Genomic DNA, 24,364 nt, shown 5'->3' with positions numbered 1-24,364 from the left:
TGATCATTTGTTCGGCCGCAACATGTTGACTGCCTTGATCCCAAGGGATTCTACAGAATATTTTATACACATGCATACATATGGGCAACCGTCATCGTATAAACAATGGGATGAATTAAAAACTTTTAATTTAAACTTGCTTTTTTGTGTGAAGTGTAGATACAGTGTCTGTGTATCACGCCCATAATAGACAAGCTCAGCGTGATTAATGATAAAGGATTTAGGGATTTTGTATTTTGTATTTTGAATAAAAATAGATGAGCTTTACTTTTTATCAGGCTTAACTCTCGGATAGTCAAGATGTTTTGTGTCTTTAGAGTATAATTATGTTAGATATAAAATTCTGATTCTAGGATGCTGCTTGATTCGACTCAGATATCATAATATTCTTTTACACCAACTTATACTTTGTGATGCATAGAAATACTGTAAGAGTAGGTACTTGAACATATATCACCACTTATTATACACAAAAAACAAGAGACCCATCTGAAAATATATACAAAGAAATTTGTGAAAAGTTTCTGTGCACAAGGTTTCACAAGCTAATTGTTTAGTAATAAACCTTACACTATAACTCTATAGTAAACTCTGCTGTTAAAACAGGCCCAGACCACTACTGAGGTCAGTCCTCACTTAACAACCTACATGGTCCTTACTTAACAACAGCAACCAAGACTGTCAGAATAGCTATTGCTAAGTGATGTGATCATGGTATATTGAGTTTTACAACTGCATTGCTTAGCAACAGAAATTATGACCCCAATTACCATTTAAGGACTACCTAAACTCTAAAATCAGTAGCAAATACGTTAAAAAAGGCTTATTTCTAATTCAAACATGTTACTTTAAATGTGAAATATGTCTTGAAATAGTGCTATATGAATTTGCTTTGTAATTAATACTGAGATACTTATGTTAAGTTTCACGTTTAGAGTTTATTTTTATTTTTTTTATTTTAATTCCATTTATATCCCGCCCTTCTCCGAAGACTCAGGGCAGCTTACAAGCTTAGCAGTAGCCTTCATTCTATGTATATGCCTGCTTATTAGGGCTTTCACACACACCCCCAAGCGGCATTATTACAAAGTCAGCTATGTTGTTTCATGTTTACAAATGAGTTAAAGACAAACCTACCAGTACTTCACTAAGTTGTTCATAATCAAACATTTCATTTTCATATTGTTCTGCAAGCTCTTTGCCCAAAACAATGGCTTCTTCCCACATCTGTTAAAAATATAATTACATTTTAATTAACTTTAAACATATCTTTTCAAAATTCAGTATTTAAAACTAAAACTCAGTTAATATTTATTCAACAACAGCAGTAAAAATTTCAATTTTATCTCTGCTTACCAAACAGGTTCTAGCTAGCCATTCAAGGTGGCTAATCAGAAAGGTAAACATAAAGAATTAAGTAATATAAGGACACCGACATAATTTAAGTATTAACCAATTCAGATTAAACTGTCCTGGCTAGAGAGAAACAGTTTGATTAATTTAATAAAAATAGGAAAAGTATAGAGCTCAGCTATCATACACTACATTCCACAGTGTGGGAGCAGTACAGAAGGTGACTTTTTTTTTTACAAAAACCTACATCAAGTCTGGCAAAAAGCATGTAGGAAAATGCGTCATAGTCTGATGAGATTAAGGTTGAACATTTTGGCCCTAATTCCCAAAAGTATATTCGGTGCAAAAGCAAAACTACATATCACCAAAAATACACCAGGGAAACGTGGTGGTAGCAGCATTATCCTTTGGGGTTGCTTTTCCTCTTCTGGAATGGGGCTTTAGTCAACTGTAAGCAGTTCCAAATATATATATCAATACATTTTGGCACAAAACCTTTGGCTTCTGCCAAAATGCTGAAGGTAAGAAGGAATTTCATCTTTCAGAATAATAGTTTGCATACCTGCAAATCAACAAAAGAATGGCTTCACCAGAAGATCAAACTTTGGGAGTGGGCCAACCAGAGCCTAGATCTGAATCCAATTGAAAATTTGTGGGGTGATCTCCTGTGCACAGGATTTGTAATACTTTTGCATGGAAGAGTGGGCAAAGATTCCCAAGACAAGATGTGCCATGGTGATAGGCTCCTACCCCAAAAGACTGAATGCTGTCATAAAATCAAAAGGTGCTTCAACAAAATATTAGTTTAAGGATGTGCACAGTTATACAGTCATAGTATAATAATAATAATAAGTTGGAAGGGACCTTGGAGGTCATCTAGTCCAACCCCCTGCTCAGGCAGGAAACCCTATACCATTTCAGACAAATGGCTGGCCAGTCTCTTCTTAAAAACTTCCAGTGTTGGAGCATTCACCACTTCTGGAGGCAGGTTGTTCCACTGGTTAGTTGTTCTAACTGTCAGGAAGTTTCTCCTTAGTTCTAGGTTGCTTCTCTCCTTGACTAGTTTCCATCCATTGCTTCTTGTCCTGCTTTCAGGTGCTTTGGAGAATAGCTTGGCTCCCTCTTCTTTGTGACAGCCCCTGAGATATTGGAACACTGCTATCATGTCACCCCTCACCCTTCTCTTCATTAAACTAGACATACCCAATTCCAGCAGCCATTCCTTATATGTTTTAGTCTCCAGACCTCTAATCATCTTTGTTGCTCTTCTCTGTACTCTTTCTAGAGTCTTTCTAGAGTCTTTCTAGAGTCTCAACATCTTTTTTACATCGTGGTGACCAAAACTGGATGCAGTATTCCAGGTGTGGCCTTATTGTATGTTTTTTGTTATTTTTAGGGTGGATGGGTGGGTAAAATGTGTCTCCTTCTCCAAACTGATGATTGTAAACCTATTTGTCCATGACCCAAGTTGTCATGCTTCCTAACCTTGTGTCTTTATCCATAAAAAGAATATATGAACCTTGAATCAGAATTCACATTTCATCCTCTACAGCACAGAATATCCAGGGTATCAACATCAAACTGGATTAGGTGCTTATCTTAGTGGAGATATGATCCAATGATGGGAAAAAACATAGTTTAGAATGAACTAGTACTATATACAGTATTTGAGAATCAGTTTGGTCTAGTGGTTAAGGCACCAGGCTACAAATCAGGAGACTGTGAGTTTTAGTCCTGTGTTAGACATGAGGTCTTTGGGCCAGTCACTCTCTCTCTGTCTGGCTCACTTCACAGGGTTGTTGTTGTGGGAAAAATGGGAAGAGGAAGAATTAGATATGTTCACTACCTTGAGTTATTTATAAAAATAAAGGTGGGATATAAACCAATAAAAAATAAAGGTCACTTCATTTCAATTATGTATTCAGGATTTCTATTCTGCCTTTCACTACAAGACAATCAAATCGATAAGCAAATAGCACTTTGTTACCTAACAGAGCCTGCAGTCAGAGGAGCTAAGCAGAAAAAGAAAAATTAAAAGGAATATTTGAAAAGGTTCATTTGAGTCAGTCTGAAGGAAGGTCAGTGAGGAAGAGCAACTGTATTAATGGGGGGGAAAGGGATGGTATAGACTGAAAACTTAGAAAATACTTTAAATAAGGGAAGCATTAGCAAAACTCAGCAATAAATTATTAGTTTGCATATTTTACTGACAACGCATTGAGTTACTTACTTAATTAAAGTAAAAGAGCTACATAATTTATTCTAAAACAATCAGACATCAATGAAATTATTTTTAAAAATGGTAGGAAATCAGAAAAATATATTAAAAAGACCCAACATTCACTTGGCTATTTTATTCCTTTGGTTTAAAGTTTACTTTTATTGAATTTCAATGCAAGTTGGCACCTCCATGGTTTCCTTTAATACTACATGCAGATTCTACTGACAGAGTAGGCAAGAGCAGCTAATTCAGCATTTCAGGTGGGTCCCTGCTAAGACCTCGATGAAAATTACTTTTTTAAAACTATGAGTTGCATGAGTGAAGTCCTCTGCACCTGGGTTGGAGGAATTGTTTTTCTCTCTCATGACTGAATGTAAATAGCAGTGGTCTACAAGTGACACTAAATGCATTCTCAAGAATATTTTATTTTTACTTTCGTTTTCTTCATAGCCTCTTTAGACTGTCTTTCTCCCCCACTTTTTCCATTTCCTTTTGTCCTGTATTCCTTTTCTTATAATTCTCTTTATTTGCAGCAAAGCCACCTTGAAAAGTGGCGATTTTAGCTTATGTTTCATATAAATAAGTTTCATATGCATGAAGAAAAATAAACATCTAGTATTTTATTCCAAAGTTGTTTATCTAGTCATCAGAAGTAATAATGTTAAAATGGGATAGACAAATTGCTCTTCTACAGTATACTTTGTAATCATCAGCAAAGTACAAGATGTACTTCAGTTGATAATTAGAGAATATCTCAGTGGCTTTCTAATCAACAGGAGTGAAATATGGAATGATGAGCACTCTCAGGAAGTCAGTTTTCTAAATATGGGTTTATTTTATCTTTCTCTTATTATCAGTATTTAGAGGGAAGATTCCCAAAGGTGCTACCGAAACATGTATGTCTCAATAGTTGAATTTCCTTGATCACCATATTGATGACAACCTTAGGAAACTAGTGCTGTGTTTTCATTTTTTCATTCCCTACTGTGAAGCTGAGATTCTTTCTCATCTTATTTATTTCTGTCTTATTTATTTCTCACTGACCTCGAGCCAGACATCCTAGAATGTGAAGTGAAGTGGGCCTTAGAAAAGCTGAGCAACAACAAAGCTAGTGGAGGTGACAGTATTCCAGCTGAGCTATTCAAAATCTTAAAAGACAGTGCAGTAAAAGTGCTACACTCAATTTGCCAGCAAATTTGGAAAAGTCAACAGTGGCCACAGGATTGGAAAAGATCAGTTTACATTCCAATTCCAAAGAAAGGCAGTGCCAAAGAATGTTCAAACTTGTCACTGCACGTTTTTTTTGTTCGTCAGAAAGTTCATTTCTAACTGTACATTTTCCCCTGCTCTCTGCACCTGTTGTGATAACTTATCTGGTAACCATAGTGAATCCCATATGACTAGCTATGTTATGGTTTCAGTCTGTTTAGTGCGCATGTCTAGAGAAAGTTCTGAGTTGTTATCTGTATTGTTTTTTTCTCTTTGCTGTTACTGACTGTTACGTTAGGATGTAGCCCAGCTAGCTCTGTATAATATATATTTAGTTTTTATATTTTTGTAAGTAAAAGGTATTTAGTAAGATTATGCGTCGTGTTTTTATTGCCTTCCTGCAAGCATATCATGCATTCTCTGAAGCACGGTCCGTCGCCCTCTACAAAGGTGATTTTTACCTTGACATTTTGGTATCGAGGATGGTTTGATTTATGTTTTTGGAGATGCATGTTTCTGCGGCTGTTATCAGTTAGTTAGTGCTAGTGAGGCAGCGGTGATTAACTGCTGAAACATGTCAGGAAGGAAGCCACGGCTGAAACGGGAGGCCAGGAGCTTGTCTGTTGGGCATCTCCCTTCGACCTTAAGGACTCCGATAGCTTCGGCCACACGCCTTGGAGAAGACGCACCTGCTCCTGTCTACGATGCAAGGTCAGTCACTCCTTTTTCTACTTTTCCAAGCTCCCTGGCAGCTGCTTTTGGAAATGTTCACACTCCAGGGGCTCAAGATGAATTTCAAAGGCTTGGAGCGAAACCTAAAGTTCAGCCAAAGAAAATTTCTTCTGCTCCTTCAAGCCCCAAGCAAACTATGCGAGATAGGGCTATGCAAGGCTACTGTGAACAAATTGGGGTTTTTGAAAGGCGTTTGCAGCAGGCAAAGAAATATGTGTCAATGGTTCAGCAATATGAGAGGAATTATGAGCATGAACCGGCCATATTGCCACACCCACAAGGAGAAGCCATATTGCCTCCTTCTTCCCCAAAGCCTAAGTCACGCCCATCATTGAGTGTCATGCAAGACGATTGGGAACCGGAGGCTCCTATGTCACATGATTATGGGCTGTCCCAAAGGCCATACAGAGCCACAGTGATGCCTGAAGCAAATGTTATAGCACCATCTACTGGTGAAGCTGCATTAAGACATGAATTGGAGCTCTCACTCTCGCAATTGTCTATGGAGGAGTCTTTGCTCAGAGATACAAGATTTCTGCCGTTATCTGAGGCTCCAGCCCCTGATGGTGCTAGGATTCCTGTTACTGTTGCTTCTCCTGTTAATATTGCTTCTATGCAAGCCCCTCTACCTGGCAGAACACAGCCATATTTAACCCACATGCAATTGCCACCGGGTTCTTATATGCGAAGGCCAGTGTCATCTGCAGATTATGCTAATGCACCAGTCCAAGCGCCAGCGCCTCCTGCTGGCCAGGGTGGAATAGCAGCTCAAAGACAGGCACAGCCAGCACCAAGACTACCGGCAGCTTCAATGCAACTGCCGCATGTCCAGGCACAGACGCCACTGGTGCCCACTGCAGGTTATGGTCGGATTGCACAACCTGCACAGCCAGTACCTCAGTTGTATATTCCTCATCAAACACCTTCCATTGTACCACTGGCTGGTGATTCAAAATTAAAGAAGTCAGGACAGAATTACAGGGCATGGGTCAGTGAGGTTGGACTTTTGTTACGCAGAGAAGGTACTCACATGATGGTGTTTAATCCTCCTGCCCAGCCATGGACTCCTGACATATGGGACTTGGATAATAGAGCATGCACAACATTATTGATGTCAATGGACATTGAATTGCAGCTCACGTTTTCACAAGATGCAACTGCCCAACAAATTTGGACTCAGTTAGAGGCATGTTATCGGCCTACATCAATTGAGTCTACATGTTTGCTTTTGTCTGAGTTCCATGGTTCCAGATTAAAACCTGGTGAACATATTGGAGCACATTTGACTAAAATGAAAGGTATTAGAAAAGAACTGGGTGAAAAAGGCTATCCTATTGATGATTTTCAAATGATCAGCATTATCATCAATTCTTTGAATCATGAGTGGAAAGATGCTATTTCCAAGATTAATCAAGTGCCTATTGCTCAACGCACAGTGGATCATGTATGCAGAATTTTAGCCGAAGAAGAGGCACTTATGCAAGCTGCGCCACATTTAAGGGAACCACCTGCATCAAGAGCTTCAGCGAGGCGTGCCTTCCGTGGAAGGACTTACGTTCCAAGAATGCCAAGATGCTACATCTGTAATCGTGTGGGACATGCCACCCGGGATTGTCCCCAACGAGTTCCAGCGCCCGTCACATACCAGCCCAGAGGAACAGATTCCAGAGGAGGCAGAGGTAGAGGCGGACGACAAAGTCGTGGTCGTGGTTCCAGGCGTGATCCACAAGCTCCACTTGTCACATTGGTTGTGACCAACGATCCACAGCCTCAACCAGAGTACGACAGACGACTTCTTTGGACTTTGGACAGTGGAGCAGCGTTACATGTTACCTACAGAAAAGAGCTTTACACAGAGATGCACGAGCCTGAACCTGAACTTCGTGAACTTTATTCTTTTTCCAATCATCCTGTTCAGGTCATGGGAAAAGGAACTGTCTACATTGAAGAGCTTGATGCTCTCATTCCAAATGTTTACTATGTTCCGTCTGCCAGTAGTAATTTGCTTAGTCAGAGTCATTTGTCTAGGTTTTCTCATTTTCAGGTCCACCATCTTGAAAAAGCAAGTTATATAGTCAAAGACGGAGATATTGTTGCTGAAACCATGTTGATTGGTGGTGTTTATTACTTAAGACCAAAGCCTAAGCAGCAAGAGCAGGCAAGTATACACGTTCCAAAGAGCACAGGCCCAGAGAGAGACGTCCCAGAGAGAGATCCTGTTGCTACTCCAAAGGTTCCTAATAATGATAAAAATACAAAAAAGACACAGGTTGCTCACAGCAAGCCTGGGGTTCCTAACAAAAATGCTAATGTTGAGAATTCACTAACAGGTAAACCTTTGCATTCCAGGTGTATCCATAAGTGGCACAGAAGATTGGGTCATGCCAGTTTCCGTGTTCTGAAGAAGATGCCAGAGTTCGCAAGAGGTTTGGATCTAAAGGGGTGTAAGGTGTTTTTGGACTGTGCTGTCTGCAAGAAAGCCAAATCCAAGGCAGCAGCAATTCCAAAACGCGCTACACGCCTGTCAACACGCATTTTTGATTTGGTACACACTGACATAGTTGGTCCTTTTGCACCAACACTTGGTGGTAAAAGATATTTCTTGACAATCGTTGACAATTATTCTAGATATGGATATGTATATCCTATGAAAGAAAAATCAGAGACCTTTCAGATCTTTAAAGACTTTGCTAGTCTTGTCTATACCCAATTCGAGGTCAACATCGCCAGAATTCAGAGTGATCGTGGTGCTGAATTCATGTCTCAGCGTTTCCAGGACTGGATGCGTGAGAATGGGATAGTACATCAGACATCTGCTCCTTATACTCCAGCTGAAAATGGGGTGGCAGAACGCAGAAATGGAGTTTTGCAAACCATGATGCGTTGCCTCCTTGAAGATGCTAACCTCAGTCTTCCATACTGGGGTGAAGCTATCAAATATGCTAACCATATCATCAACCGTACTTGGAGTAGTGTGATAAATCAGACCCCTTATTTCATGTTGTATGGACACAAGCCTGATCTCTCACATCTCCATATTTTTGGTTCCTATGCTATGGTCAATATTCCTTTAGCCCAAAGAAAGAAAGGGGGTCCTGCAGCAAAAAGGATGAGATTTATGGGCATTGATGATAATTCAAAATGGAGCAAATACATTGACTCTCATCATGTTATTGTGGTTTCACAATCTGCTACTTTTGAGGAAGATGCTGACTGGTCCAGGATTCATTCTAACGATCCTGGAGTTTATTTTCCTAGAGATGATGTTGCTGATGCCACGCAACCTGATGATCAAGATTCACAGGATAATGTTCCTTCCACGAGTTCTTCTCAACCTACTGTTCCGTCTTCGCAAGCCGCCGATGTTGCTGCTGGCGACGATGATGAAGACGAGGACGACACAGAAGAAGAATGGACGGTTGGCCCGAGACGTTCTAAGAGGACCACAAAGGGAATCCCTCCAAAACGGTATTCGTGGCAAGTAACAAAAACATCTGTACCTTTGATTTGTAATGTTACACTTCCACCTGAGAAGTTCACACAGATCAAACATCTTCCTGAATCAGAACAAGATAAATGGTTTGAGGCAATGCAGGCTGAAATGGACAGTCTAAAGAAACTTCAAGTGTTTACGCCTGCAAGCCCTCCAGCAAACAAGAAAGTTATTGGTACTCGATGGGTCTACAGGATCAAAAAGAAGCCGAATGGTGAGTCGTTGTACAAGGCCAGACTCGTAGCCCAGGGTTTCGCTCAACGTTATCCTGAGGACTATACAAATACATACTCACCCACAGTGCGGACTGAAAGTGTGAAAATTGCATTAGCCACTGCAACTATCCTTGGCCTAGAGGTTTTCCAGTTCGACGTTGAAACGGCTTATATACACGCTGATCTTGATGAAGAAATCTACGTGAAAGGTCCTCCAGGTTTCCGACAGCAAGAAGGGGATACCTGGTTTCTACACAAAAGTCTTTATGGTCTGAAACAGTCTGGTTTAATGTGGTACTTATGTCTTTCTGACAAACTAAATTCAATGGGCTTTATTAAGTCCGAAACAGATGAATGCGTGTTTACTAAAAGATCCGGTAATAGGTATGAGATAATTCTTGTTTATGTCGATGATATTGTTTATATTGGTCCAAATAAGCAGATGAGTGAGGTTTTTGCTAAAGCTTTACAAAAGTTTTTCACGTTGAAGTCTTTAGGATGTATTAACACTTATTTAGGTGTTCAAATTGCCAAAACTCAGAAGGGGTTTAGTCTCACACAAGAAGCGAAGATTGAACAACTGTTACATCACTGTAACATGGAGGACGCTAAGCCTGTGAGTATACCCATGCAAACTGACTTTCACATTTTGGCACATGAACCAAGTCCTGAGTTCGAAGATCAAACACTATATCGCTCAGTCATTGGGTCGCTGCTGTATATTAGTAGTTGGACTAGACCCGACATTGCACTTAGTGTTAATCTTTTATCACGACACGTAGGCAAGGCAAAACAGTTTCATTGGACATGTGTTAAAAGTTATTGGGGTATCTAAAACACACCAAAGACATGAAGTTGTTGTTGGAACCCACACATACTGACTATGCAGAGTTATGTTGTTTTGCAGATTCAGATTGGGCGAGTGATAAGAAGTCACGGAAAAGTACATCAGGTTACATGATGTTTTTAAATGGATGTCCTGTTTACTGGCATGTGCGTAAACAGAATTTTGTTTCTTGTTCCTCTACAGAAGCTGAGTATGCTTGTGTGTCTGATGCATGCAATTCTTTAACCTGGTTTGATGCTTTAATCACAGATATCTGGACACATCCGATTCGACCAATCACAGTGATGGAAGATAATGAATCTGTGGTTTATATTTCCGAAACACGTTTTACAGGTTCAAGGTCCAGACACATTGACATCCGATATCAAAACATAAGGCAACTGGTGAAACAAGGTTTTGTGACATTACAGTATGTGCCTACACGTGATCAAATTGCTGACATGCTGAACAAACCACTTCCTACAGCCCAGCATGAGTATCTGCGTGAGAAGATGTGCCTTACTTGAGTCTTCACTTTGCTGACGAAAGAAGGGGAATGTCACTGCACGTTTTTTTTGTTCGTCAGAAAGTTCATTTCTAACTGTACATTTTCCCCTGCTCTCTGCACCTGTTGTGATAACTTATCTGGTAACCATAGTGAATCCCATATGACTAGCTATGTTATGGTTTCAGTCTGTTTAGTGCGCATGTCTAGAGAAAGTTCTGAGTTGTTATCTGTATTGTTTTTTTCTCTTTGCTGTTACTGACTGTTACGTTAGGATGTAGCCCAGCTAGCTCTGTATAATATATATTTAGTTTTTATATTTTTGTAAGTAAAAGGTATTTAGTAAGATTATGCGTCGTGTTTTTATTGCCTTCCTGCAAGCATATCATGCATTCTCTGAAGCACGGTCCGTCGCCCTCTACAAAGGTGATTTTTACCTTGACAAAACTATCGCACCATTGCACTCATTTCTCATGCTAGTAAAGTCATGCTTAAAATCCTACAAGCTAGACTTCAGCAGTATGTGGATCGAGAACTACCAGAAGTACAGGCAGGATTTCGAAGAGGCAGAGGAACTAGAGATCAAATTGCCAACATACGCTGGATCATGGAGAAAGCTAGGGAGTTCCAGAAAAACATCTACTTCTGCTTCATTGACTATGCTAAAGCCTTTGATTGTGTGGATCATAACAAACTGTGGCAAGTCCTTAAAGAGATGGGAGTACCAGACCATCTTATTTGTCTCTTGAGAAACCTATATGCGGGTCAAGAAGCAACAGTGAGAACTGGACATGTAACCACTGATTGGTTCAAAATTGGGAAAGGAGTCCGGCAAGGCTGTATACTGTCGCCCTGCCTATTTAACTTATATGCAGAGCACATCATGAGAAAGGCAGGGCTAGATGAATCAAAAGTTGGAATTAAGATTGCCGGAAGAAATATCAACAACCTAAGATACGCAGATGATACCACTCTAATGGCAGAAAGTGAAGAAGAACTAAAGAGCCTCTTGTTGCGGGTGAAGAAGGAGAGTGCAAAACTTGGGTTGAAACTTAACATTAAGAAAACCAAGATCATGGCATCTGGCCCTCTCAATTCCTGGCAAATAGATGGGGAAGAAATGGAGGTAGTGACAGATTTTATTTTCCTGGGCTCCAAGATCACTGCAGATGGGGACTGTAGCCAAGAAATTAAAAGACGCTTGCTCCTGGGGAGGAAAGCCATGACAAATCTAGACAGCACACTAAAAAGCAGAGACATCACCCTGTCAACAAAAGTGCGTATAGTCAAGGCTATGGTCTTCCCAGTTGCAATGTATGGCAGTGAAAGTTGGACCATAAGAAAGGCTGAGCGCCAAAGAATTGAGGCCTTTGAACTATGGTGCTGGAGAAGACTCCTGCGAGTCCCTTGGACTGCAAGGCGATCAAACCGGTCAGTCCTAGAGGAGATCAATCCTGACTGCTCTTTAGAAGGCCAGATCCTGAAGCTAAAACTCAAATACTTTGGCCACCTAATGAGAAGGAAGGACTCACTGGAGAAAAGCCTAATGCTGGGAAAGATCGAGGGCAATAGAAGAAAGGGACGACAGAGAATGAGGTGGCTGGATGGAGTCACTGAAGCAGTAGGCGTGAGCTTAAATGGACTTCAGAAGATGGTAGAGGACAGAAAGGCCTGGAGGAATGTTGTCCATAGGGTCGCGATGGGTCGGACACGACTTCGCAGCTAACAACAAGAAATTTATTTCTGTCCTATTGAAAAGATATTCAGAAGTTTCCTTCACTTATTTCTTATAAATGGGATGTAAATGCTTCATGGGGTATCATTTAGATCTTTACACAAACTTACACTGAAATTTTCTCTTTCTTTCTTTCTTTCTTTCTTTCTTTCTTTCTTTCTTTAGCTTTATGTGCATGAACTGTGGGAACAATTTATCTGAAATGCTTCAAAAAGAAAGAAAGAAAATGTTTTGATAACTCTGAAACTAGCACTGCCAATTTGAATTGTTTTTACACATACATATACACATACATACATACATACATACATACATACATACATATCTCCTCCTGTGTTTTTCTTGGATTTTATTTCTTTTGCTTCTTATTTCCTATATATTTGCAGTATATACAGCCCTAATATATGTAGTATCATTTGAAAGATAGATGAGGATCCTTGAGAAAAAGTGAAGCACTGAAGAAGCACTGAAGAAATGTTATCTGAAACTTCATTTTATTAAACACATTGGCTTTTTTGACAGATGCAGCACAGTAGGACATCTAGATCCCTCTGTTGAGTCAGGTACCACTATTCTATACCTTTGCATTTGTTCTTTCTTGCCTGTTTGGCTTTCCTTTTTTCATCACTGCATTGAATTTTGTTGGATAGGTGTTCAAGTCTGTCCTTGAGTTTATCTTCCAAAGTGCTAGCTATTCTCCCTAGTTTGGTGTTGCCTGCGAATTTGATGAGTTCTCATTCTATCCCCTCATCTAGATCATTTATGAAAATGTTCAAGAGCGCTGGGCCTAAGACAGAAACTTGAAGTACTCCACTGCATGCTGAGAACTACATGTTGAATGTGATTGATCAGACAATGGTGAATCCATCTGTTGGTTGTACACATTGTGAATCATGTGCTGATTCCCTGTTTGCTGAGTAACACATATGTAAGTATGAAGACAACCGATGAAGGATTAAAATATATCCCAGATGATTTGAGGATTGTATATATTGTAGACTAGATTCTGTTATTAAGAGTACTAATTATTTGCTACGCTGTTGGAGATTTGGGATGTTATACTCCAGTAATATATGTGGATTTAAGAATAATTGGAGTAAGCATTTCTCTTACTGCCAGAAAAAAATAAATCTGTTCAACTTAATAATCATGGTGCCCTGGATACTTTACCAAATGCTTTGTTGAAATGAAGATATGTCTACTGCAGTTTCACATTCTACTAAGTAAATTACCCAATCAAAAATGAGAGTAGCTTACTCTGGCAAGGCTTATTCTTGACAAATTCATACTGCCTTCCAGTAACTATCACATTGTTTTCAAGATGCTTATAGATTTATCTCTTTATGATCTGTTGCAGAATCTTCCCAAGAATTAATGTCACACTGACTGGTCCTGGATCTTTATTTTTTTTCTCCCAATTTTTGGGTACTTCACCCTCTCACTACATTTATCACAGATATTAAATAAAGGTAACCAAATGATCAGTTATTTTCTACAGAATCCTAGAATACAATCATGTGGTCAACTAATTCAAAGTAAACAGACATTTCTTGACCACATTTCTGTCATCCTCCTTCATTCTGCTCTTTATAATTATTTGTGGAATCATTAGTCTCCTGAAACTGAATCTAAGATGGAAATTGAGTAGTTCTACCTTTCCCTTTCTTATATTTGTGAACAGAGATTCCTTTCTTCTTCCTTGAAGAAGCCCTTTTTATTGTTCTTAACAGGGCTTTCCCCCCCAACTTCAGCTCATTCTGAGCCTTAACTTTTCTGAAACAAACTTTTCAGTATATATAGGCACCTTTTCTTGGTGACCAATCATTTTTTCCACTTGTTATATGTATCCTTTTTTTCCAAAAAATGGTACCTTCATGTTGACAGAGGGCAGTCTACATTTTAGTAGCTTCTTCCTAGTATGCAGTAAAGATTATTATGACTTCAGATGGGGTTGTGAAACCAAGAAGCTCATTTCAAGCCTCCAGTCTAACTGAGCTATGACAAATTGAATGCCTGAGATTTCTTCTGAGGTCATAGCTGAGTCTGTGACAATATCCTTCTCCTTTCTCCAGTGAACAAACTGTGGTTCAGGACTTCCACTTTCAGTCAACACAGATTTCATTACAAAAGTGGCTATGCTTTGTCCAAACATAATTTATCAGTTTTATCAGATATAATCCATGTTGTCCAATGGTCCATCATTCTGAAAACAGAAACAAAGACCCTAAAACCGTATCTCTTACCCAATTTTCATAATCAATCAAAGTACTCCTCTTTTCTTTTCTGTTCCTTTTCTATGAATGGAAAGAATGCATAAATATTTTTTCCTTTTTTCATGTTCTATCTTGTACTTGTTTTAATATTTTCTTCAAAGTGTTTGATAAAAATATTAGAAATAAAATAGAAATAAAGTCACCAATTAACATAACTTTTCTCTTTGGTTTCTTGCAGGATACAATTGCATCCTCTCTACCCTTTTTCCTTTACTGCAAGACCGCTCAAAGCCTTTTTTTTTCAGGACAGGAGGCTTAAAGCTGTTTCTGAAACTAGAATATTTATTTACCATATTTACATGCTACCTATTTCTTGCAACCCTAGGTAATTTACAATATATAAAAATCACAACATACATAAGCCATTGTAAAAAAAACACCAATTAATAAATAACATTCTTGTTATTCTCAAACCTATCTTCCAACTTGAATGTCTTCCCAAAAATACTATTGTAATTTTTTTTTGCAAAGATCATACATTTGTAGAAATACATCTGTTCTCCAGCCATGCTGATCTAGATGGAGTGGGCTACCTCTGAAAATGTGGTTTTCTGAGTCTTAACTCCCAATTACTATAAATCATTAAATGTAATGCGATTTAGGACTTCCTGCTGGTCAGCTGTGAAGGTTACAGGGGGATGCAGTCATCGTAATGTGTGCCAGTTGACAAACACCCAAACTGCAATCACATGACCATGAGGACTCTACAATAGCTGTAACCATGAGAACTGGTCATAAGCCTCCTTTTGAATTTGAATTTTGAGTAGTCAGTAAGCAAGGACCACCTATACTTTGCCAAACCAACTAATGGTGACCAGAAAGCGGGTAGCCATATCTTCAAGAGCAGCTCCACACAATCTAACTAACTAATCTAATTTACAAATGATATAAGCATGACTCACTGTCTTTAGTGACAGAGAATTTGTCCCATATCTGTTGTTTCCACCTATTATCTATTAGTCCCATTCTTTTGTTTATTTTCTTTATGGAGAATTCTTCCTACCAATTCTTGTGTAGACAAGATTTGATAAAACTGCCATTGGCTGAGATGTAGCCAAGTCATTGTTTTAATTCTGTACAGGCTTGTAGTTGCAGCAATCAATGCCAGGTCACTCTCAGGAACTTGAACAGACCATAAGTTTACAAGTCATGACTGCAGAGCCTTGTTCCACTCATATTAACTGTTTTTAAAGGAACAAGCACTGAAGAATTATTTATTTCTTATTGTTCCTTCCTTGGACTTTCTAATAGTGTTACTGTTCACTTAGAGAAAAATTTCATTAGGAACTTGCCCACTGAATTTTACTAAGAATCTCCTGTTTGTTTCCCATTTCTTTGCTTCTTCCCTGTGCCAAAATCCCTGTGCCAAGTCTTCCTAAATCTAACAATAACCTTAAGTAAGTTTAAATGATTAATGCAGTGTTTTTCAACTAGTGTGCCGCGAGATGTTGCCTGGTGTGCCGTGGGAAAAATTGAAAAAACACTGACCTAGGAGACAGCGGTGAGAGGAGGAGGAGGAGGAGGAGGAGGAGGAGGAGGAACAGCCGCGGGCGGAGCGGCGCTGCAAGACTCTCTGGCGGGGAGCGCTGGGCACCGGAGCCTTGGCTAAGCTGACGGCCCTACTTCGCTGGAAGCAAAAGCCCCGGAAAAGAAGTGGGCTCGACTTCTCTAGGCACCAGGGCTCCACGGCAGCGTAGCTCCGCCCCCTTCTCTGGCTTCGGAGGGTCTCTTGCTGAAGAGAGAGAAGCTGGGGAGAGGCGACCGGCTCGCTTATCGGAAGAGGACGGACGGGCGGCCAGCCTGGCTCGCCTGAGCTGTCGCGTGGTTGGTTGCCTGCAACGTTCAAAAAAGCTCTTCTTCCCCAGCACGCGCCGCTTACTGCTTACTCCCCACGCGGCTGAGGATGCGAGACTCCCGCCTGGTCGGCTGCCTGGCTCCGCTTTCTTTGCTTGCCGTGACCTCTCGCCCCAGCCCAAAATAGAGGGATCTGACCGCTTCGCTCTTGGAGGCTTTGCTTGCGTCTGAAAAATTACATGGCTGATTTTTTTTAACCTGTCCTTTTGATACGTTGCATAATAAAATGTCCTTTGGACCAAAGCAATTAAAAACCTTTGGGGTTTCCCCCCCCCCTGGAGTGAAGTGCTTTTGATGGTAAAGATGAGAAAGAAAGAAAAAAGGAAGGGAAAAAAGGAGAAAGGGGGAAGGGGAAAGGGAGGGAGAAAGAAAAAAAAGGAGAATAGAAAAGAAAGAGAGAGAGAGAGGAAGGGAGGAAGGAAGGAAGGAAAAAAAGCAGGAAGAAAAATTAAAAAGAAATGCAAGTAGCTTCCAGTTTCCACAACAAGTAGAAAGCAAGAAATTGAGAGAGGGAGGGAAAGAAAGTGGGAGAGAGAAAGGAAGGAAGGAAGATAAAGAAAGAAAAGAGAGGGAGGGAAGAGAGGGAAGGAAGGAAGGAAGGAAGAAAAGAAGAGAAAAAAGAAAATACAGAAAGATAAATTAAAAAGAAATGCAAGCTTTCCTTTTCCTTCACAGCAAAAACAAACAAACAAAAGCCCCAAAATAAAATAAAATAAAATAAAGAGGCTAATAATAATAATAATAATAATAATAATAATAATAAGAAGAAGAAGAAGAAGAAGAAGAAGAAGAAGTTGGAAGGGACCTTGGAGGTCATCTAGTCCAACCCCTTGAGAACACAGGCCATCCTCGACTTACGACCGTTCGTGTAGCGACCGTGGGGAGGTCCAACGGTGCGGAAAACGGTGGAGTGCCTCGTGATTTTTTTCATGAAACAAGTGTGCCTTTGCCCAAAAAAGGTTGAAAAACACTGGATTAATGATCTGAACAGTGAGGGGCAAAAGGATTGTAAATAGAAATGACTAAGGTGAGGGTGCAGGGAAAAATAATTTCTCACCTGCTAGCATAAAGCTGAACCAGTGTTTCTTTGTGTGTGTTTTTTTCAAAAAAGTAAATTAATATATAAATGAATATCTCACAGATTCAAGTGTACAATATTGGATGGAACTGTGAAATAAAATAAATTTTATCCAAAAATGTATTGAAATTACATTTTTGTTTTGGTAAACTAAGAAATGAAATATAAATAGTTTCTTTTTGCTTGTCCATTATTTTTTATCCACTCAATGTTTTCTGTTTCATTCATCTGAACAGAAATTGTGAATATTTTGCTCATACGTATATGTATTACTGTGAACAGATCTAGCTGTTGAAACATGTTACAGAATTTCTGTATTTAGTTAAAAAGGAATGTGAAATTGTATTACCTATCATGAAAGAACACTGGAATTCTAAAACATGTTATCATTTGTAATTGGATGATTATTGCAAGCTATATAATCAAGTATAACATTTTTTTAAACAAAGTTTAAAAATAATATATATTTGTCAAAAGAGGTGGTACAATTTATCATTATCATTCAGAAATTAAAACTATTCAATCTTACAATTTGTAAAATTATTTTTGTGCAATTATTTTTAAATTCAAGAAATATTTCCTAAGTTATAAGCTAGGTAGACAGTAGCAACTTTTAAATGACTTTTTAAATTTCTCCTAGCCTTTATTTAAGGAAAGGCTTAATGAGATATATAGGTAATCGTTGACTTATGACTGGTTACTTAATGACAGTATGAAGTTATGGCAGAACATCCAAAAGCTTCTTACGACCCGATTCCAAAGTTACAGCTGTTGCAGTGCCCCTGCAGTCATTCACCCTTATGACTAACTATAGGGATGCTGCAGTGCCCCCTTCCTATCTCCCTCCATTTGCTCCCAGAGGGACCCACAGGCCTTGGGACGGTTTCCCACCTGACTGGACTTCATATCCTTCTCCTCACTTACCTTCTGAAGATTTCCAGAACTCCATTTAAGAACAAAGGCAAGCTGCTCTGTTCTGGCCTGTATGGTACAATCCTAGATGTGGCCACCATTTTCAGAATGGCCACAATTCAATGTGTCCAGTGTCAAAAATGGCAGCTACTTTGGTATTGTTCCAGAAGGCTCAGGAATGGAGCAGCCTCTGGAGATCTTCAAAAGGTTAAGTATACAATGGGTGATGTGAAGTGAGGAGGAGGATGTGGGGCCTGGTGGGATGGGAAGAAGACCCAAGACCTGAGGGACTCCAAGGGACAGGAAGCAGACCATGGGATACCTCAGGGAGGGAATGAGGCACAGGGCAGGACCTGTGCTAGGCCTCCCAGGGCCCCTGAGGCACCCCATACTCTGCTTAATGATCCACACATTTGTTTAATGACCACATGTCGAAGACTAGGAATGGGGGGGTCATCACATGGTAGCTTCCAACTATAATGATTACTTCTGTCCATAATGAGTAAGTCCATTACAGTTTCTGGTCGAGGACTATCTGTATATTCACCATCACTTCCCATCAAGCTCATACCTTGAAGTGGCCCATCTATTATAATTATATATCCTTACCTAAGTTTCAGGATGGAGGAAGGGGTCTTGTCTGAAAAATTGGAAATATAAACTATTTTTGGCACATATTAAATGTAATAGTTTGCAATTATTGTCTATTTGTCCAAAAGTGGATTCAAACTTCTCACGTTTCCTAAATGCTAAGAACCAGACAAAGCAAGTTCAAAGTTTCAGACAGAAAATTCAAGAACAATGAAAGGCAATAAAATTTGTTACATAAATGCTAACAACTAAGTAAAAAAATATTGCTGATAGTTTAAAATGCAAAAGGAAGGAAGCAAAGTAAACACGTAGCAATGCTCAAACTAGCTGCCTTTTTCCATTTATGACTACACTACTATACACAATTAGAGCCAAAATAAAAATGAAGTTGTTTGATTAAAAGCAATCTTTTCGCAAAATGTGAAATCCTAGTTTTGTAAAGGTCTGCACAGGTTAAGGCATTGTAAACAGATATTTTACCTGCTGTTCATAAACAACTCATTAATACCACAGTAACAGAAATGCACAAATCAGTTCTTAAAAAAAATACAGGCATTGCAGTTGTTACCTCCACAAGCAGCTCAAGCAATTAAAGTCATTAAATATGCTGCAAAAAACTCTAGCTTTTTCATTCAGTTTGTTTCACTGCCTGAAAATTCATCTTTAAAAGCTGTCCCTGTTATTTCCCTTTAGAGATAGCTACATAAAACAGATTGGATAGCTGTTCGCTAACCCCCTAGCCTATCATTAATTATTATTTATCACATTTGTACATTATTTTTCTTTTAAGCCTTACAGGAAAGACAGCCTACAAATGTGATGAATTATATTTCTTATTGTTAATACTTAACACAAAGCAACTCTCTGAAAGTACATATTTTCTCTACCGGGAAGATGAGGTGAAAAATGAATTCTAGAGCCCAAAGTGCTCAATAATATCTTTAATAATAATAATAATAATAATAATAGGTTGGAAGGGACCTTGGAGGTCATCTAGTACAACCCCCTGCTCAGGCAGGAAACCCTATACCATTTCAGACAAGTGGCTGGCCAGTCTCTTCTTAAAAACTTCCAGTGTTGGTCCATCTTTAAGTTTAAGGAACTGATTCTGGAGGGAGGGACATCCATCTCCATTATATTTTGCCAAAATGATCAGGCCGACAACACATATTTGTTCTCAATAATACCCGCTAGTCCAATTATGCAATTTCAGGCTGGATGTTATCTTTTTTACCTTCAGATATACAAAACAGCTCAGCCTCAAAAATTGTTTTGCTACGCTGCCCGGAAGCACTGCAATTTTGAGATGCTTAAGCCTTTCCTTGCCTGAGTGGACAGCCAACTTTCCTTCCTGTTGCTGTCACCACTGGGTGACTGAATGATGAGCTAGCAGAAAGATATCTGCTTCCAAGGTGACTGCACATTGATGACTGCAGGGGGCAAGATGGTTAGGCATTCAAACCAGCTTCTCACCCTGTGAAGACAAAACAGATGCTGGATCTCCTCTATTCCAGGAGTGGCTGTCACTAGCCTGAGGTTATAAATGCTCTCTGGGAAAGAATACAATAGTGGCCAAAAATTGTGGAAACCTTTTGGGAAAAGTGTATTTTTGAGGTTTGATGGCTAATAACACCACTTTTTTTTTGGAGTAATACCATAAAATCATATATCAATGGAAAGATAATTTAATCAAGAATGTAATGCAACTACCGGTAAGTTCGTTCAATTATCTGTACTGTATTCTATGAAAAGTTATAGCCAAATAACCAGAAAAAGGAAGCACAACTTGCTTAGGTTGATATCAGGTAGCTTTCCTTCATCTGACTGTAGCCAATGAGCATGAGTGTCAACACTGCATGACAATGAGTGTTTAGAGAACCAATCAGGTGTCATCTTGTTTTGGCAATGAGCCAATCAGATCAGAGTAGGATTCAGTTATTGATGTCATGTATTGAAGCTGAGAGGAGGACATTTGTCAGTGTGTTATGTGATCGCTATCAAGTTGGTTGGGTTTTTTTGTGTTCTTTCATTTAGAGAGCTTGTAAAACGTAATAAAATTAAAGTAAAGGTGCAAAGAGTTGACTGGTTGCCCAGAAAGTGATGTAAAATAGTATTATTAAGTGAACAAGGCTACAGTTATAAAAAAATTAGAAGAAAAATTGGTGGAAACTTAACCAAAGGTGGCATTTCTACTGTACACTTTTCCCAAAAGGTTTCCACAATTTTGGCTACTACTGTAAATATATATAGTTGTTTTGGAACTGTTGGTGAGACTGTTAAAAGTCGTTGGCACTGTTTGAATTTGTTCTACCAGCAGCAAGATCTGACTGCTGGCCCAGTGATGGATTCTACTGCAAATCAGGGCTGTTTCCAGAGGAGGAAGAGGAGGAGAGGACCTGGAGCTTATGGAGCAAAGGAACTGGATGAGGCTGTCGGCAGGCCCAGAGGAAGAGAGAGAGGCTTTTGGAGGAGTTGGTGGCGGCGGCAGCGCGCTCCAGGGGCGAAAAGAAGCAAGGCCTCTTTAAGGAAAAGGTGGAAGAGTCAGGATCAGAAAAAGGAAAGAAGGCGAGGTTGTCAGAATACAAGCGAATTTGAGGGCTAATCCACATGGAGCCCCATTTCCATCTGTCCTGTGTGCCATCGTTCACTCCCTAGAGACTAAAATGGACAATGTGAAATTTGAGCGGGCCACGAACAAGAAGTATATATCGGAGGTGGTGACCCTTTGAGAGCTGTATGCAACGAAATTTCATTTTTATGTATGCCGATTGGTGTACATTCAAAGTGACAATAAAGTTATCATTATCAATGTAACTTCAGTGTTACAGTGGACAATGTAACATGTCCAATATGTAAAAAATAAATTGACATGGATTAATATAGGTAGTCTTTAGCACACAACTATTTGTCTAGCAACTACTCAAAATTACAAACGACACTGGAAAAAGAGACTTATGACCAGTCCTTGCACTTATGACCATCCTAGCATCCCCAAGATCATGGGACCAACATTCAGAAAACCGGCATATATTTAGGATGGTTGCAGCATCCCGGGGTCATAAGATCATCGTTTGTGATCTTCCCAGATGGCTTCTAGCAAGTAGAAGAAACTGGATTCGCTTAACAACTGCCCTGACTCGCTTAACAACTCTGACAAAAAAAATCAAAGTTTTCATTTTTTTCCATCACAAGCCCAAAATCCATGTCATTTTCCAAATTAAAAAAATTAGATATGTTCTTTTTTTTGAATAAAACAATCAATATAACCAGTGCTTGTTTTCTAACAAAAAAAAAAGGTGCCGAAACTCTCATCTTGGTGGGCGCAGGAGGTGGGGGGGCGGGGGGGGGGGTGGCGCTGCTGCGGTCACGGGTGCAAGGGGTGTTGGTGGCGGGCTGCCCCCCGGGGCTGGAGCCGGCATGGCTGGTGCTGTGGCAGCAGCGGGGCCCGCTTTATATGGCGGGGCTGTGTGGGGCGGGCGGCAGAGGCGGGGCGGGCCAGGCAATGCAGGGCAGCCACTTAGGCGCGCAGGGTGAGGTGACAGTGGCGCAGGTCCAGCACCAGGTAGGCCACCAGCTTGGCTGACACAGGTGAGCACAAGGAAGGAGTGCACATGGTCTTCGCAGAACCCACCTCCCTCTCCTTGTCCTCTCTTACTTACCTAGTTGAGATGGTGTAGTTAGGCAGCAGGGAGGGATGCAAAGTTCCTGCCAACTCACCTTCGCTGCAGACAACTTGCCGGTGCAACGTTTTCCGGCCAGGTCTTTTGGCATGCTCAGCAGCAATTCCTATTGGCTTTCGAAAGCCAATAGGCTTTTGAAAGTCAATAGAGGGAGTAGCATAGCTTGTGCAAAAGCTTTTTTGTGTGTGTGCAAAAAAGGGTGCCGGAACGCCATTCTGAGCGTTCTATGAGAAAAAAGCCCTGCTTTTATGTTTTAATCTTAAAAATTTTAAAAATTTTAAAAATATTGTAAGTTGCCCCAAACCTCGCCATGTGGATTGTATACAAATATTATATAATCGGTAAATATAGGTAGAACATATGTTAAATATACATCAAATGATAATATGCTTCCCTACAAAGTCAATTCTTGCTCAATGACAGACCAAGGAGTTAACTTGGAAAGGCAAGAGGAAAATCTAGAAGAGGTCTGTGCAACTTGTAGAAGGGAAAGGCCCACACTGATAAATTAAAAATCTTTGTGGTCTGCAAAGGAATGCTGGTGGGCTAATCAATGATTTGGTGACTAGAGGAGCATCTACAGTGTTGGAGCTCATGGTCATGGTAAACCACTAGGCAACATGACTTTCAAGGCAGTGGTGGTGATTTTATTACTTGGTAATAAAATGCTTGGTAGGCTGCATGTACAGGCCTGGTCTAGAATTTATTTTGGAGCATTCAACTATCTAGAGCAGGCATGTCAAACTCGTTTTGTTTGAGGCAACTTCTTATAAAATAATTGCCATTAATTTGTTTTAATAAAATAATTTAAATCAATTTTGCACTTGATTTCAAATTAAATGAATTATATTGGTTGACAATGAGATTTTTTTTAGTACAATTGCCGAAAGCAATACACTGGTTTTAAGTATATGTGTGCACTAATTATTTCAACACCAATACATTTTAACAACATACAGTATTCTATTTGTAAATGAATGCAAATGCAAATTATACAATTTTTTTGTGCAAAAATAAAACAAAATAACAGATTTAAAAGGTGTTATCGTTAGTTATATTTAGATAAAAAAATAATTCCATCATCCAAAACTTTGTTATACTGTATTTAACGAACAGATGCTTTGGGATTAAAAAAAAAGATTGACTACATTTGATTGTGTATCACCATGGCATTAAAACAAAATTTGAATAGTGTATGAAAACCTTTACCTTTACCTTTACCTTTACCTATGAAAAATAAAGGTTCCCTAAACGTCCGCTGGCTATATCTATACATTTTCCTTGATAGCACTCTATTGCCTTCTTTTTAGCCTTTTTTTCAACTTCCCAGCTTAAAAAAGGCAAGGCACCGGGAGCTGAAAGTTACAGAGACTGTTTAAGCAGGTTGCTAAGCAACCTGTTCACACTCGGCCCTTCTTACCCTCCCACTTTTAAATTAGCCTGTACAGATCACATTTCCTTCGATTTGAGCCATCTGAAGGCCTGTCGCTGCGATGCATTCTGCTGCTCTGCAACCTGGTTGCCTGAGGAGAATTTGGCTCTCTGGAACAGTTTCCTTCAGCTTTTTTTTTGTGTGTGTGCAAAAAAAGGTGCTGGAATTCCATTCTGAGCGTTCTATGGGGAAAAAAGCCCTGGATATATCACATACAATTGAAGATTGTAATTAGTTGCGTGTGCACATTCAGCA

At 39.6% G+C, this 24,364-nt stretch overlaps 1 protein-coding gene across 2 annotated transcripts in view; it reads right to left on the bottom strand.

Annotated features, from left to right (window-relative positions):
* The window catches only part of DOCK1 (dedicator of cytokinesis 1), a 443,954-nt gene that overhangs the window by 63,211 nt on the left and 356,379 nt on the right, over nt 1-24,364 (bottom strand). For both annotated transcript variants that reach the window (XM_081328492.1, XM_081328491.1), the window contains exon 39: nt 1,138-1,227. In XM_081328492.1, the coding sequence (XP_081184618.1) occupies nt 1,138-1,227 (90 nt within the window). The remainder of the gene's footprint in view (nt 1-1,137; nt 1,228-24,364) is intronic.

Source organism: Vipera berus (genome assembly GCF_964194415.1).
Source record: "Vipera berus genome assembly, chromosome: 5".
NCBI lineage: Eukaryota > Metazoa > Chordata > Lepidosauria > Squamata > Viperidae > Vipera > Vipera berus.
Note: the sequence above shows the minus strand (reverse complement) of the source record. Positions and strands in the feature narration are given on the sequence as shown.